At 40.8% G+C, this 17,170-nt stretch overlaps 1 protein-coding gene across 2 annotated transcripts in view; it reads left to right on the top strand.

Moving 5' to 3' along the window:
* Nucleotides 1-2,411: 2,411 nt before the first annotated feature.
* Nucleotides 2,412-17,170, top strand: part of DENND3 (DENN domain containing 3) — a 39,049-nt gene continuing 24,290 nt past the window's right edge. The window contains exons 1-6 of one of the 2 annotated variants that reach the window (XM_052704788.1): nucleotides 2,412-2,591; nucleotides 7,687-7,963; nucleotides 8,669-8,784; nucleotides 9,272-9,411; nucleotides 15,220-15,331; nucleotides 16,898-17,017. In XM_052704788.1, coding sequence (XP_052560748.1) covers nucleotides 2,508-2,591; nucleotides 7,687-7,963; nucleotides 8,669-8,784; nucleotides 9,272-9,411; nucleotides 15,220-15,331; nucleotides 16,898-17,017 — 849 coding nt within the window. In that variant the 5' untranslated portion in view covers nucleotides 2,412-2,507. The remainder of the gene's footprint in view (nucleotides 2,592-7,686; nucleotides 7,964-8,668; nucleotides 8,785-9,271; nucleotides 9,412-15,219; nucleotides 15,332-16,897; nucleotides 17,018-17,170) is intronic. The other variant, XM_052704787.1, reaches the window with a different exon arrangement.

The following is a 17,170-nucleotide window of genomic DNA, read 5'->3' on the forward strand; positions in this document are numbered from 1 at the left end:
CCATCTTGGCAAGTCTGCTGAATATGTTCCAGTTTACCAATGTCTACCAGTCTTGCACTCCACATTACCCACAGCCCTCTGCTTTTATTAAGTTGGGGGATTACAGTGAGGCTGATGAGATTTTACTTGCCTCATTATCACTGTTACTCCCTGGTGGGGCACAAATATTAAGTCAGACAGCATTGCTGCACAAGTGTCTGGTGTGGCACTCTTCTCTCCCTACCATATCCTGCTCTCATTTAGTGTAGCTCGGTTTACCTTTATGTTTCAAAGGAGATGACAGACATTAAGGTAATTAATTACAACCATTATACAGTCTGAAAAGTATTCTGTATATAACATACTAAATTAGATATTCTTGCAGGTTAAAAGATTGCTATTGACAGTTCTGGGATCTGTCCATACTTCACACTGTAGTGCAGTGTCAAAGTACTAGCTCAGGTACTGTAAGAGCCTTCCCAGGGAAAAATGATAGACACCACTTTCTCCTTTTTTTTGCACATTCAGAGGTGGTGGTGAAACACTACAAATCAAAGAACACTGAACGTTAAGGGGCGTGTTTCCCTACAAAAGTTTAAATTAGGAGTAGATCTTCATAGCTGGAGAACTGTGAGGAAACAGCAGATGATAGCTGACTTCTTTAATAGATGAGTAGGTACAATTAGTGGAGGGTACAAATCTGGAGGTACTTTGTCAAAGCTGATCTTGAGTTAGCATATTTCTAACGTCAGTGAAACTTATCTATGAACTGTTAAAGGTACATGTGGTAAATCGTAGTTAATGTTGTAATGAATTTTCTTTTGTACCATAAACAGTGGTAGTGCAAACCAGACAAACTAAGTGAAAAGGAAAGAAGATGCAAATGGAGCAGTTAATACCTGCTGAGATCCCTAAGCTGCCCTCCTCTCTCCTTGATGCCTTTCTGCTGAACCCAGTGTGCTCCCACAGAATAATATTGAGCTCAGAGTCACTGTACTCAGTTGGAGAAAACAATAAAGAGGTTTTTGTAGCAATATTAAGAATGGGAATAAATATCTGAAACCCTGAGAAAGACATCTCAAGACTGTGCAGGACCCTTGGTTGAAAGTAATAATTCAATTTGCATAGTCAGTTACCAAGTGGTTGCATGGTTGCTAATATAGGTGTAAATTTGCATTGCCTGGCAATGAAAGAAATGACACAATGCACTAATAAAACACATCCATGGAATTCTTCTGCTTCATTCCTTCTGGAAGAAGGAATATGAAGCAGAGATACGCTGAAGTCGGAAAGGATATTACAACCTGACCTCTCTGAGTTTTGTTTAAATAAATGCTTTCATCTACCCAAGAATTTGTACTAAGATTTTACAACCTAAGTGTTTAAACACTTGAGATGCTGTTTTTTCATGGATCTCTAGACTGCAAAGAGTTAGTATGACACACTTTAGAACAGCATACTTCATGCCATACTTTTCTTTGCCTGGAGCACATAGTTTTTACCAGACAGAATAAAGACTTAAATAAAGACCTGTGCATTATCATAGGCACAGAAATGGGTGTTCTTGTGGTCCAGTTAGTGGAAGGAAGCAGTGGTCTGAGTTTTAGTACTCAATGAAAGAAAGATATGGCTGTGCAACAATGATACAGGAGTGCAATCATCTGAACTGTAAGTGAAAGAGAAGACAGTGAACTGAGCATCGTATGAATAAACCTGCAGAATGCAAACAATGTCTATATTAATTTTCAAAAGGAAATTCCTTTAGTCCTCATATAAATCATGGTGAAACCGTAAAAGCTTGTGGGCAATAGGGAGTGACTCACTGTGTATAAAGCACCTCAAAAAGAAAGCAGAGTCCCTTCAGTTGTTTCTCTGCTGCGTGGGCAGCCCCGATTGGGAACCTTCTGAGATGAAAACACCCCACAGACTGCCATCAGCCCTGTGGTTACAGCTCGTCGAAACTATGACGCGTTACGTAAACGTGACACTATTAATGCCAGTCACATACTACTGCTGAGTCACCTGAAGCAAACAGGAGGAGGACAGCACCTCTTATCAAAGCACCAGGCCATGACTTCACCCGCTTCTCAGAGACACTAGGGCAAGCTTGAGGCACCTCAGCCTTTTCGTGCCATCAGACCCTCCGGGAAACTGGCTTAAGCTTCCTTTTGGGAAGAAAAATAGCTTTTCCGGGGACTCTCCCAGTGGAGAAGACGTGCGAAGAGCGCGACCTTCGCAGCGAGTGGGGGAAATACCTCAGCGCCTCAGAGCGGCGGGCGACCGGCGGTGAGGTCCCGCCCCCACCCTGCCCGCCAGGTCACCGCTTATGGCTCTGATTGGTCACAGTCAAGAGCGACAGGACGGAAAGCCAATCAAAACGCGAATTACCTAAGGGGGAGAGGCGGGCTCTCAGAGCCGGGTGAGGCAGTGCACTGTCCCGAGGCGGCCGACTGGGAGGAGCGGAGAGGCCCTGAGGAACGGCGCCGCCGGAGGATTGCCGTGTCCCGTCCGCTCTGCCTCGCTGTGCCATGGAGGATGCGCTGCCTTCGGGCCTGTTGGAGGTCTGCTTGCTGGTCGGCGTGCCCAGGGAGCAGTTGAGGACTCAGCTGCAGGTGAAGGGGGGTCGGTGGGTGCCGGACTCGGTTGTCTACGGGGCTGCTCCTGTCTGCGTGGCTCTCCTGGAGGCTTAACTCGGGCTTGGACGAAATCAGCCGCTCTCCCACCCCCCTGGCTCAGCTTCTTTCCACCGATCAGCAAAACTGCTGATTTGCCTCGGTGTTGTCATTGCATGCGGCAGAAATGCTTTAAAAACAGTTGTTTTTGTAGGAGAGTTTCAACAAAGTAGGGGTTATTCCATAGCGAAGTTAAGCAGTGACACTTTTTGGATGTATGTGAAGAACACTATGGGTTTCTGTGAGCTGAAGCAGCAGGATGTTTCAATATTGTGTATCCTTCACAGATTAACATCCCATTTTCCATCTTCTGGATTATAGGGGAATAAAGCACCACTAGGAGAACATGAGGGTGTAAATCCCTGCATGGAGATGAAGCTTGGAGTCACAAGTGCTCTGATTTCTTACAACCCGTTCTATTCAGGCACAGCAGAAGTTGCTAGCTTGTGTTCTGCTTTGAGTATTTGGTTTATAACTTGTTGCTCACCTGTTGTTTCCCATGTGAGTTAACAGTTCGACTCTGTTCCTGATTTTGCTTTGTTAAAATGTGCTGGTGGCAGTGTCTGATACTGTCCTGCTGAGGGAGAGGCTGTGATGCTGGCACATGCTGAAAGCCAAAGCTTCTGCTCCCACGGATCTCTGCTGTCTGCCTTGAACTTGACTTTGTGCGGTCTAATAGCATTAGATAAAAAAGTCTTTCTTGTTGCTCACTCAGAAGACAGCTTTGCAAATGTTGGCTTCTTAAGTGATATTGGTTACAGTGAGGTTCAAATTCCAGGACCTCATTCACGCATACGTTGATATTGGGGAAGTAGATATGCCATAAATCTTATCACCAGACTTTTGTAACTGGCACATACGTGTTGTTTTGGTATTTGTTTGAGAAGTAAACTTAGAATGGGCGAATTTCTTTTTTCAGTCCACTGACATCCAGTCAGTGTGATCTCATTGCTTCCAAAAAAACCTGTAGAACAATACATAGGAAATTGGATTAAAAAAAAAATAATAAATGGAGCCATTCAATTGCTTCGCTTACGCCACAGGTTTTGAATCCTCTGTTTGCTCAAAATACAGAATGCAGTGTCAGAAAGGAATGTAGTCTCTCTGGGTATTAATATTACTACAGTAACATCTCTTCAAGCTATTGAACTGCAGGGATTTCAGTCGCTGTCTGGGGGAAAGTTTGTAGGGTTATTCCACTTCCTCTTCTTTCCACAGTGCTATCTATGTGAGGAAATGATAGGATATGTTTTGTGCAATTACAGTGAATGCAGAAAGAAGAGAACTGATCGACAAAGATGATCGAAAAAGAAAACTTTACTGCAAAGTGCTGGGCTCAGGAGGTATTTGCAGGTGTAACCTTCAAATCTTGGTCTTGAAAGTGTGTTTATGCAGTTATTTTATTGCAATACGGGGTTATAAAGTAATAAAATCCATGGGAGCATGATAGTTAAACCACTCCCAAAGTAAGAGAAGCTTTGTATTATTGACCTGTCGACAGTGGAGATTCCGGGAACAACGATAAAATTTTGTACTGAAGCTCTGCAACTGAAGTTTCTGGGCTGTCAGCCATTGATCCTCCTTACTGGCAATGTGGTTGTCACTATGAGGCTTCGGTTTGAAGAGATCAAAGACAGCTTTTTAAATACGTATGACATTTTTGGTGTTGGCAGTGTATATTTTGTAGGGCTGAGATGTACAATAATGAAGATCATACAGCCGACTTCTTTTCCCCAAGTCATTGTCAGATGTAAAGCTGGGTTTTGTTATGACAAATGTGACACGTGAGCAGTCTGCAAGATGTCTGGCATCTTCCAGTTGCCTCAGTTGTTGATTTCTGTATCTGCCTACCACTCCCAGTGATACAGATGTTGCTCTGACAATGGCTGTTTTATGCTTTCCTGCTATCTTAATTCAGGCATAACCCCCAAGCCCTACCTTCAAACCCCCCTCCCCCCATTTTTATTTTTATTTTCGCCTTTTTCTGTAATAGCCCTCTGGAAATGAGGTGTCTTGTGCCAGAAGCCATATATTATCAAGTTGATTATTAGTCAGCGATGTGCTCTTGTGGCAGTGAAAGCTGAGCATGTAATGGCTTGCATTATCAGAGCCATAGCGAGCAGGTAAAGGTAAATGCTGGCTATTGTCATTGTCATAATTCAGCACAGAGGTAGATACCTGTTTGGAATATATCCCAGCTTTGTAGAGCTCAATAAAGGCAATTGCTTACAAACAGAAGTAGATGTCTGAATTTTGTGAGAGCTGGAGCACAAGTGATGAAAATTTGCTTCTTAATGGATTTCTGAGACTCTCAGAATTGTATGTGCTGGAAGGGACCTCTAGAGATCATCTTGTCCAACCCCCTATCAAAGCAGGCTCCTTAGACCAGGTTATGTCTGGATAAGATCCAGAACAGCCTGATCTATCTTTACTTGTTGCTTTGACTAAAAGTTTCTACTCCAGAGGTCCCTTCCAAACTAACTCTTCTAAGGCTTCGTGACTTTCCCTGCCCAGCTTTTCTGTAAAGAAGCCAGTTCTTTCATGACACTTGGGATGCAATGAACTTCTTCAGTGATAGAAAGAGGAAAATGAGATCAAGGAGGTATCACGTGGTTGATATTACACTCTGTTCTGTGATTTCAACGTTCTACTTCTCGTGTTTAGAATAGTGGTCACTGAAAAAAAGACTGTTTCTTCTTTATGTCATATATGGTACTATTTTCACAGGAGTAGAAGTCATCTTAATGAGGAATCTTGCAGAGTTATAGGAAAGAAAAGGCATTAGTCTTTGTAATAAACTAGGTATGCCGTGGGGCATTTGGTAGTGAAAAACACCAGTCAGTAGAGTGCTCCACAACAAAGGAGCGACGGTAGGAGAAGAGAGTAAGAAATGAATAGTAGGAGAACGTTAGTATTGTTCTGTTGCTGCCTATCCACTCCCTTTGAACTGAGAGGGTAAGAAAATATGACTCTGGCCACGGACATTAATAAGAGCTGATGTGAGTGCTGGTGGGTAGGTCACTGGGTCAGTGACAGCACTGACAAAGCTGTTCTGTGAATGAAACCTGGTGTCTAGTGCCTCTCTTGCAGTCTTAGACATCCAGGACTACTGTGTCAGAAACTGTGACACTGTGAGGCCGTTAAATTTCTGGCTGTCATCCAGTATTTTGTAGCACAGAGATGCCTTCACTGCAAGTCAGGGATTCCTTGTCAAAGCAACCTTGTATGAAAAACTCTGTGGGGCAAATCTGCCGTGTTGAGATTGCTACTGCTGAAGTAGGTGTGTGTTTCCCTGGCATAACAGCCGTAGGGCTAAGCTTTAATTCTGAATTTCCATCTGTAAAATTCTGCAGCATGTTTTTTGAGGCTCATCATGTTGGATTTATCTCTGTTCAGAGTTTTTTCACTTGGAGTGGGTGTCAATTGCCAACTAGAACAATGAAGTTCTTAGCTTGGCAGGTATGGCAGCCAGTATTCCAGTTTGTAGCATGCTCCTTTAAGTCATCAATATATCTTTTAGTATCCCAGTTATACTATTCTACAATACTGTGGAGCTTAAGATACGTACTAATATGTCATGAAGGTAAGTATTTCTTCTCATTTTTGCTGTGATGCTTCAAATGTGAAGAAGACTGATGGTGCACTTTTGTAGATTAACCCAGCAGGCAGCTAAGCATCACAGAGCTGTTTGCTCACTGCCCCAGTGGAATGGGGGTGAGTCAGGTAGAAAAAAAAGGTAAAACTCATGGGTTGAGATAAAGATAATTCAATAGGATGAAAAGGGAAAGGAAAATAATGATGGCAGAAGAATACACAAAGCAGTTGATGCATAGTGCAGTTGCTAACCACCTGTTGACTGATGCCCAGCCATTCCCTGAGCATCAGCTGCATTACTGTCCAAATCTCCTCAGTGTTATTGCTGAGCCTGACACCATATGCCATGGGACGTGCTTTTGGCCACTCTTGCTCACCCGTCCTGGTTCTGTCCCCTCCCAACTCCTTGTGCACTCCATCTCCTTGCTGGAACAGCACTGTGAGAAGCTGAGATGCCCTTGGCACTGTGTAAACACTGCTCAGCAGTAACTAAAACATCAGTGTGCTGACAACATTACTTTGATCCTAAAGCCATGACACAGCACTGTACAGCATGAGGAAGAAAATTAACTGTACCTCAGCTGAAACCAGGACATGGACTCAGCTGCTCAAACCTATAAGCCAAAACATTGATGAAAGAAGATTTGCTTTAGTGAAACAAAAGAACTTGCCTTTATAAGTATTTTAAAAAGTGGGGAAAATAATGAAAGATGTGATTATTGGTACTCAAGGGATATTTTAAATAAGTGGTAGTGCTGCATGTTAAAAGTTAGAAGTTGCCTGTGTACTTCGTTTATCAGTTGGCAATGAGTTGAAATGGAACAGCTTCTCGACCGCAGCGAGGCTTGCCTTTCCTGTTTCCAAATATCCGTTCACTGAACAGAGCTTTCACTTTGCTGTTTTGGTTGTGCAGATGGAATTGAAATTACCATGAAATGATTGAAAATGTAACTACTCGTATCTGTTATATGGTCGAGAATACAAAAAGTGCTCCCAGGTTTTCCCTAAAATTGAACAAGGACTTACCTAGGGAGTTCAGCTCCTCTTCTTTTTTGTTTGCTTTTATTTACTTGCTGCCTGTTTTCTGTTGTTAGCAAATTTTTATTTTAAATACAGCTTATGCTTATTCTAAATGCTTGGAAGGAGAAAATAACTTACTTAGGATTTGTTCCTTTTCTATGCAAAGGGATTTATTGATAAGATTGATGTTTTGAATTATGAAGAATGATTTATTGCCAATTAAAAATGAGCTGTGTACTCCCCTTGCATTAACTTATTTAAATCAAGAAACTAAATGAAAGATGAGTTATCAAGAGAAAGTATATTATGAAAGCACAATTTTAGAAGAAGAGAGAAAATAGAGCTAAAAATGCTTCAAAAGAAAACAACCTAGGGGGAGAAAGGGTCAGTTTATTTTTTTGTTACTATTTCTTTTTTAAAGGACGCTCAAAGAAAACCTAGAAGTCTTCTTCCCCTGGATCCAGAAGTTCTTTCTGTGTTTGTGCCTCCGTTTCTCAGCAGAGATGATACTCACTCGACTAACACAGGTGGTAACAACTTCAACAGAGGTAAACGCCGGTCCTTCCGAAAAAAGAAAGAGAGACCAAAGTTGGAAAATGCCAGGACTCTCAATGGGGATCAGAAAGCACCTGGCACTGAAGATGTTACAGTTCCAAAGGACATCGATCTCATTGGTTTGCCACAGCTGTGCTTCCCAGGTACTGCAGTCTTCCCACTTCTAAATGAGAACTGTTTTAATATTTGTAGATCCATTATAAAAGCATCTTTACTATATTGATGAATAAATAAATGGGTCTGCTTGTGAGCAAGTCGGTGTTGAGAGCAGCTGTTATGTGCAGGGCTGTTCAGTGTGAGCAGATCCATCAGTGCTGGTTGTTGCAACAGTTCCAAGAGGGGGAGACCAGAAATCCCTTTCTATTGTTGATAAATCCTGGTTTAAATGAACATATATTTTCTCTTTAACTTTTTTTTGTTTGTTTGTCTTAAACGACTGAGTACTTTTCACTTCACTTTTCATTGGCTTTTAAGATATCCATGAAGTCATGACTATTTCCTCTAGGCTTAATTGCAACAATTTTAACAGGCATATTGGAATTGCAGACCTTGCAAATATCTTGGAGGGGAAAAAAAAAAAGTGAACAAAACTCATCTGTTGTATTTTGCCATTTAAAATGCAAAATAACTATGTAATATCTTTGCTCCTTCAGTACTGTGTGGCTTACAACCTTTCTAATGACTGTTAAATAAAATGCAATATGTGCATTCTAAACACTTCAAACGAGACATTTCTCTTGAAATTAGGTAGAAATGAGCAGTATTTATTATCAGTAATCATTTTTCAAGCAGTTGCAAATATGTGTATAGACTATAAAAAAAAAAAAAAGTTTCTGTCTTCATTGCAGGAGGACTTTATATAACTTCAGAACCAAGAGAGGACCACATTCACTTCCTGGTCTTCACAGATGTCTGTGGTAACAGAACATACGGTGTTGTTGCACAGTACTATCAGCCAATGCAAGTATGTTCTTTAACTCATGCTTTTATTGGAATATATTAAGAGATAAACACTTTGAAAGTAATGGCAGGTGTGTTTTTGAAATTTAGTTATCTGATAATTTTTGTTAGTAGGAATCAGAACAAATCAAATTTTATAATGCTGTTGTCATTTAATTCAATGCTGTTCTAATGTAAATCTCTGAAGAAACTGTTATGATTTCAATTAGGAGTTCTGAATGTTTAAATGAAGTCTTTTCCCTCAGGCATGTTTTGTGTGTGTGTGTGTGTACTCTGTGTTCTTTATAAACATCTTCTCTCCTAAGATTCATTTAATAAGTGTGTTGCAATCTTGTAGGCTGACATTTTTCTGAAGAGCTCAAGGGAGATAGACATCCAAATCCCTTTAAAATTTGAGGGAATTGGGGTATCAACTCCCTTGGGTTCTTAAGAAAATGCCAGCCATAAATTCCTGATTAACATAAACACATTAATCTGTAGTTTCTTTGTAGGATGGCTGTATTGCCTCCAATGGACAGGCCCAGTGGGAATCTGTGCGGGCAGGGAAGAAGCCTGGCTGTTTTGTACCACTTGCTATTTGTGTTATATCCAGATATCCATATTTTAATGCCCTCAAGGATTGTCTCTCATGGTAAGACTTGCTATCCTGTTTGTCTCTACTGGAAATAATTATGCAGGTCTTAATGTATTAATATGTGAGTTTGCATGATACTAAAACAGCTGTTAGTTTTAAGTTATGAGTTGTAGGGGAGTGGAAAAGAAGAAATGTAAAGTGGATGTTACTTGGATATAAAGAAGACAGACTGCAATTCTGTCATGCTGGTATAAATCATGACACTATTTATTTATTTTTAACTAAATAATCCAAGTTATGTGAGGAAGTGCAGTGCTTACTTGGCTGTCATAGAAGCAGGAGACAGCATTGCAGCATACAGAGTACATTACAGGTTGAAAGTGGCAAAATATTATGCAGCACAGATGGGTTACAAGATAAGTAATCATGGGTTTGCCTTTTTTCAGTAACTTATTTTGAGGTCATAACCCCACTACCTTTGTTTGTGCTAGATCTATCCTGCCATTTTCAAAGCATACGTAAAGATATTAATTGTGGGACCTAGAGATGATGGCAGCTGGGTATCACAGAATGGCCAGGGCTGGAAGGGACCTCAGGGGTCATGAAGCTCCAACCCCCTGCCACATGCAGGGCAGCCAACCTCCCCATTTAATACCACACCAGGCTGCCCAGGGCCCCATCCAACCTGGCCTTGAACACCTCTAAGGACGGGGCATCCACAACTTCTCAAGGTAGCCTGTTGCAGCACCTCACCACTCTCTCTGTAAAGAACTTCTCCCTGACATCCAACCTAAATCTTCCCTCCCTCAACTTAAAACCATTTCCCCCTGTCCTGCTGTTATCAACCCTTTCAAAGAGTTGATTCCCCTCCTATTTGTAGGCTCCCTTTAGGTGTTGGAAGGGTGCAATGAGGTCACCCTGCAGCCTTCTTTTCTCCATGCTGAACAAGCCCAGCTCCCTCAGCCTGTCTTTGTAGGGGAGGTGCTCCAGTCCCCTGATCATCTTTGTGGCTCTTCTATGGACCCTCTCCAACAGCTCCCTGTCTTTCTTATATTGGGGGCTCCAGACCTGGACACAGTACTGCAGATGGGGCCTCACAAGAGCAGAGTAGAGAAGAACAATCACCTCCCTGTCCCTGCTGGCCACCCCTCTTCTGATGGAGCCCAGGACACCATTTGCTTTCTGAGCTGCAAGAGCACACTGCTGGCTCATGTTAAGCTTTTTATTTATCAAGACCCCCAGGTCCTTCTCCACAGGGCTGCTCTTTAGGACCCCTCCTTCCACTCTATATGGATGCTTGGGATTCCTCTGGCCCAAGTGCAAAACTCTGCACTTTGCTGTGTTGAACCCCATCCCGGGCCCACCTTTCAAGTCTGTTGAGGTCCCTCTGAGTGGCATCCCTTCCTTCCACCGTATCAACCGCACCACTCAGCTTGGTGTCATCAGCAAACTTGCTGGGTGTTCAGAGGGTAGTGCAAAATTGAGATGATCACTAAAACAGAAAGGAAACCTTTCTTTCCCTTTCTACTTTCCTGCCTTGATCACTTTTTCCATTCCTTCTAGAAGTTGCACCAGCTGTCGGTGCTGCTGGAGCTGATTCATGGCTGCCTTTTTTTACTTTCAGATCTCAAGTAAATGGTCATCTGTGTAACTGTTACAGCTGTGTTCCTGAGGTGTGATGCTTTCCCATTTATCTGTCTTTTTAAATATTTATAGTACTTTGTTCTTATAATATTTTGTGAGCTCAACCTTTATAGGGGCATAGTACACAATAGCTTTCTGCTGCCTGCTTGTAGCATAGATGGAGCTTTTCCAGTAGTTTATATAGTAAATTCATGAATGAGTCATTTGTTCTCTGATGTGAGATAATACTGAGCTGGGTGAAGCAGTCCATGTGAATGGATTTCTAAATAGTCCACTAAAGAGGCAGTGGGAAAATATTCAGGAAAGCCATGGAAAATTCCAGAGATTGCAAAAATATTTCTGGGTCTCTTGTATTTGTTCAGAGCAGACAGGAGCCAGCTTTCAGGTGGAGTCTCTCCACGTGCAGGAAGAAACTTGCAGGTAGAGTCAGCTCTTCAGAAATGCAAGCTCCTGCCTCTGGCTGGATATTTCAAGCACTGTAATTAAACATTTCTGTCCTAATCATACATAGTAGATTTCTGCACCTACTTAAAGCATTAGCCTTTAGGCTAGCTTTAGATAGTTTTCTCCTTTAAGCTGTACTGCTTTTTAGAGGGAGTTCAAATTTATCTTCAACCTACCGTTTAAGCTTTAATTGATGAATAAACACGTGAATAATTATATGGAAATTCCACAGGTTAATAAAACTATGTGCTGTCCTGATCTTATAACAGGTATTTGTCATTCAGTTGCACATCTTCCATATTGCTGGGTCACCTGGCTGTAAGATACTATTGTGTGGAGCTGCAAGGAGAGGGGAAGTGGTGAGGCTGACTTTTCCTGCTGGACTGGAAACTCAACTGCTTATGTTTCCATGATATGTTCTTTTGGAACTTTTAAAAATTTTATTTTTTAAGCTTGTAATCGCTACTTGTTTTCCTTGATTGCAGTTGGTAGACAAATGCAGAGTATTCTGTTGTTTTTATTTTTTTGCTCTTGTAAAATACCTCTTCCCTGCTTCAGTGGGTGGGGAGGAAGGAGTGGAGAGATAACATTATCATTATTGTTGTTACTTTGTATTAGTGATCTTTGTTTTTTCCAGCATCAGGAATAAAACAGTTGCTGGGATGTGTGGTCGTTCTGAATATAAGCAGTTATAGCAAACAAGACCTCAGTGATACATTTTGAGCATAGTTCTCTGTACAGCTGGAGTTGTTTCAGGTTTTTGTAACATTTCAAAACTTTGTCTTTTCCTGAAACCCAGAAATGAAGTTTTTTTCATTTCAGGTGCCTTAAGTGCAATCAGGTGGCCTATGGGTTAAATATTTAATTTAATGTTTTCGCTGAGCAGATGTTCTCGAGTAGTGGTGCCTTATATACTTAACAAGTAATAACAGCAGATTAGAAGAGTGTTTTTGTTATGCTTCAGTGATGCTTCAGTGTTGTTTTGCTGGATGCTTCGTTTATTTATTTATTTATTTATTTATTGTTTTTGTTTTTTCTACCAGCCTGGGGATATGAAAACAATTTCTGATGGACCTTAAGCCATCAGTTCTAGTATGTAACCCTTTCCTGGTAATAACTAGTGGAAAAATACTATTTGCTGTTGTTGATGAAGGCCTGATGTTGAAGTAGCATCTAAACAGGTTCTGCTTCTGTTCTGGATCCTGTTGTAGCAAAAGATTCTGAGCTTGTTTAGCTTAAAGAAGAGAAGGCTCCAGGGAAACTTTATTGCAGCCTTCCAGTACTTGAAGGCAGTGTATAAACAGGAGAGGGAACAGCTGTTCACAAGGGTAGATAGTGATAGGACAAGGGGGAATGTTTTTAAACTGAGACAGGAGAGGTTTAGGTTAGATATTAGGAGGAAGTTTTTCACTCAGAGGGTGGTGACACACTGGAACAGGTTGCCCAAGGAGGCTGTGGATGCCCCATCCCTGGAGGCATTCAAGGCCAGGCTGGATGTGGCTCTGGGCAGCCTGGTCTGCTGGTTGGCGACCCTGCAGATAGCAGGGGGTTGAAACCAGATGATCACTGTGGTCTTTTTCAACCCAGGCCATTCTGTGATTCTGTGAAGATTTTGTTTTTCACCAGAATTCTCCTATGTACAACTGGTTGTTTCCGTGACATGCAATGCAAAGGGTTGCACATAGGTGGGGTGATACTTGCTTTCAAGTAGAAGAGCCCTCAGAGGTGTTTTATCATTGTAAGCATTCCTAGATAAAACTTGGGCTTCTAACCATTCTCATATGGCCAAGTGTTGTAGAAATAACAACTAAGAATAGAGATCAATCTCAGATTCGAAGTCAATGTCAAACATTAGATCCATGTAAGTGCTTTGAACTGCAAGATGAACTTGCTAACTTTCATCAAAGTTCTGTTAAATTAATTTTACAGCTAGTTTTCATATTACTAGTGTGCAGTAATTCCAGATCTAAAGCAGTTGAAATGGACTCTGCACCTCTTCCTAAAGCACGCGGATGTGCATCAAGATGGGTTCACAACACTGCAGTCATTGCATTTTTCTGTGTAATTTGAAAAGGTTTGTTTTTAAATGGAGAGGTTTGAGCACTTCACACGATCTGTTTTTTACCACAGTCTGTTACTCTATATGTAAAATGAAACATCCCTACCAGTAGTCTGCTCCTGGATGAGCTTCTGTCTAGGATGGATGAATAGACTCCATTCAGATAGTAAATCTTCCAGCCTATGTATTGGTCTTTTCAGCTGCCTTGAGAGCAGTGTACAAATTGCTCACAGCACTGAGGCAGTACAAAGGGCCTATTCTTACGTGTTCTTGTTAGATGAAGTATCTGTTTGAAGGCAGTTAATAGTTAATGGAAGGTTCATAAACTCCTTAGGTCTCTCTTTAATATTTCAGAGATTATCTCATTTATTTCAGTAGATGTTTGCAGTAGCAGAGCTGTCAACTGCTATTACATTGCATTAATGGGCACGGTGTACTGACCAGGAAATTCCTGCTATCCCTTCTGTATGTCTCCTCCTCACCACCAGATCAGGTTGATTCTGTTATAGCATTTACTGAATATGTTGCTGCAAACTTTTCAGTTTCAAATAATAATAATAAGCAGCTGACATATTACAGTGTAATTATTCAAAATGATTCTACTCCATGATTTTCTTTGAGAAATTTTAATTTCCCATCCTCCACACCCTGCAGTAGCTGCTGAGGCCAGGACTGTTTCCAAATGTGAATTTATTAAATACTATGCTAATACAACAAAAAGCTCGATAATATAGGACAGTGTTTTTATTCCAGAATCTTAATTCCATGTACAAATATCATGTCCTGATTTCTAATATATCACCTGATTTATTCAGTTGCTTTGTAGACTTTCTTGCTCAAGAACCAGTATTCTTCTACGAGAAGACAGTGAAGGTACCAAGCAAAATAAAACCTCAGTGGAGAACATAACCACACGAAGTTCCTAATTTTTGTACATAAACATCTGCAGGCTTACATTTTAGGTTTTTAGTTTCTAGTAATTATATTTCATTAATTCTGTTGGACATTCTTGTTTGTGGTCTTAATATCGTGTTTAAACATTCACGAGTTGTTGGCGCATAATACAAACCACATCGTCTTTGTAGCCTTGGAACAGCTGAAGTACCACAGTTCTAAAACAGATATTTGACAAGTTTGCACAGCTGTGTTTATTCATTTTGTGTTCAGGACTGGTAACAGTAAGCAGTGTCCAAGCAGGCCTAGACCTTATGCTAAATATGCTTCTTGCTTCAGATTTCCATGCAGTTTAGCCTGTGTCTTTATTTCTCTTTTTTTTATCTATAACTTCTCTATTCCTGAGACACTACGTTCCTTTTCAGAGTCGATGTCTGATGCTTGGGATGAGATAACCATCAAGTGCTGCAACTGTTGGTGTGTTGTTTTTGAAGCAGTCTGTATAAGCCACTTAGTATAGCTATATCTCACCTCTAGGTTTCTTCTGCCATGGTGAGACAAAATGTGTTTGCTCTGCTATATGATGTAGCATTATTTTATGAAAGAAAACAAAAAGCCCCACGAACAAAAAAACTTCTGCTTCTGTTGTACATCATCATAAAAAATGAATGGAACTATTGAATATGTGGTAAATTAGAAACAAATAATTTGGTATAATAACTTCATTGCTGCTAATGTTTTTTAGTTTTAGGTTACCAGCAGAAAAGTTTCTTTCCTGTTTGTGTGTTATTCTTTAAAAATAATTGTCTATCATTTCATTCCAGCTTATTAGTGCAACTGCGATCTTTCAAGGACTTAGATGTTGATGATCACATAAAAGAGTTTGCAGCAAAATTATTTTTGATACCCAGCCCGCCACCAGGACCACTGCACTTGGTAATTACTGATGCTGAATTTCATCATTATTTTAACATGACATGTTATAAAGCTCTAGGATGTTGCTCTTGTATAAATTGGAGAAAATTCTTTGGTATCAAATCAGAGATTTCACCTGCTGGTGTATAATTGATGTCGATACCCATGCTCTGAAATTAAGGCTATGTATTATAAGTACAAGAAATCGTGTGACCAGCGTTCAGGCTAGAGCACTGGCATGCTTGTTAGTCATACTGTTTAACTTTTAATACTTTGCATGGAAAGATTAGGTTCATCCCAGATAGTTACTATATGAGATGATGCCATGGGTACATCTGGGCACAGCATAATCCAACTTCTGGTTTGCTGAGAGTCAGCCCATATAATCTCTACTAAAAGCAGCTGGAAGCTCCAGTCTGCACCTGCTCTATACGAAAGGAAGTTTACCTTTCACTTCTACAATATGCCACTGTCATCTCACTAAATACACATGCCTGAACACGAGTAAATTATGTAGCTGTGTCACTTGGCCAAAGTGTGGGAGTTCCCTGTCTTGGGCCTGATGCGTATGTCATCATGGCTGTCATCTTGATTGTGTGTTGGATTGATGTGCAGCTATGTGACTAAGAAGTAATGCAGCCCCTGTGGAAAAAAAATGAGAGTAAAGAAGTAAGTTGCTAGGACAACACATATGGTTCTGGACTTGTTTGTATCTTGTCTGAGCGGCTCTGGGGAAGCAGAGCAGTGAATTAAATGTTGTGAATTAAATGTTATGGGTAGGGTGGATTTGCTGCTGCGTGGAAGAGACCTAGCTGAGAAGAGAAACTCACGTAAATGTTTGTATTCTGTGTGGAAGCTAAGATGCCTGGGTTGTATCTCTTTACAACCCTCTGAGTCAAGCTGGATGTCAGCTGAGTTGATGGTTTCAGCACGTTACCTTTCACAGAGCTGAAATAGTTCCAAGGAGGCAGTGCTTCAGCTGTATGCTTCTCCTTAGCTGATTTCCTTGACCCAGGGATGAGGGGCTAACGCAGAAACAGATAGCATAGCTGAAAGTTTGGCTAAACCAGCTGCCAAGAGCTGAGAGATGCAGCACATACAGTATTCGCCCCCCTGACATTTGAACAGCAATATCTGAAACATGGGAAGGTGTTGCTTGGTTCTCTTTGTTTTGTCATCTGCATTTCAGTTCATGCTCAGTACTTTTGTTCATACTTTTCCTATTTCCTATATGAATTTTATCTACGATTGGGAAATCTGAAGTTTTCCTACAAATATAAATTGCATTATTTTATTGAAATTAGAGCAAATAAGATTTTAAAAGTCTGTTAAAATAATTCTTTTCAAGTTTTATTGGCTGAAGATCGTACAATTATGACAGAAGACAAAGTTCATTTTAGTATTTCAAACTAGATACTATGCCCTTTCATGTTTCCCATTATTTCTATTTCCATTTTCTTCAGTATGTGAATACCTGTTGTCTTGCAGTCAGTTGATTTTAACGTTGTGTAATTGGAAATAAAGTTCTGACTTAAATGTGGTGTGGAAACACTTTCACTAAGAAATAGAAAACATCTGTTTCAACAGGTATTTAATATGAAACCACTTCAAATAATTATTCCTTCACGAGAGGATCCAGACAGTCCAGTTATTGACTTGGATCTTCATCTTCCATTGCTGTGCTTCAAGCCAGAGCAGGTGCTGCAGGTAAAATCATTAAATGTTATTAAATGGGGAGGTTGGTGGCCCTGCATGTGGCAGAGAGGTTGGAGATTCATGATCCTTGAGGTCCCTTCCGACTCCGGCCATTCTGTGATTCTGTGGTTCTGTGATAAACCCAGTCAACTTTCAAATGTATTT

Source organism: Tympanuchus pallidicinctus, unplaced genomic scaffold (genome assembly GCF_026119805.1).
Source record: "Tympanuchus pallidicinctus isolate F22 unplaced genomic scaffold, pur_lepc_1.0 scaffold5, whole genome shotgun sequence".
NCBI classification, from domain to species: domain Eukaryota; kingdom Metazoa; phylum Chordata; class Aves; order Galliformes; family Phasianidae; genus Tympanuchus; species Tympanuchus pallidicinctus.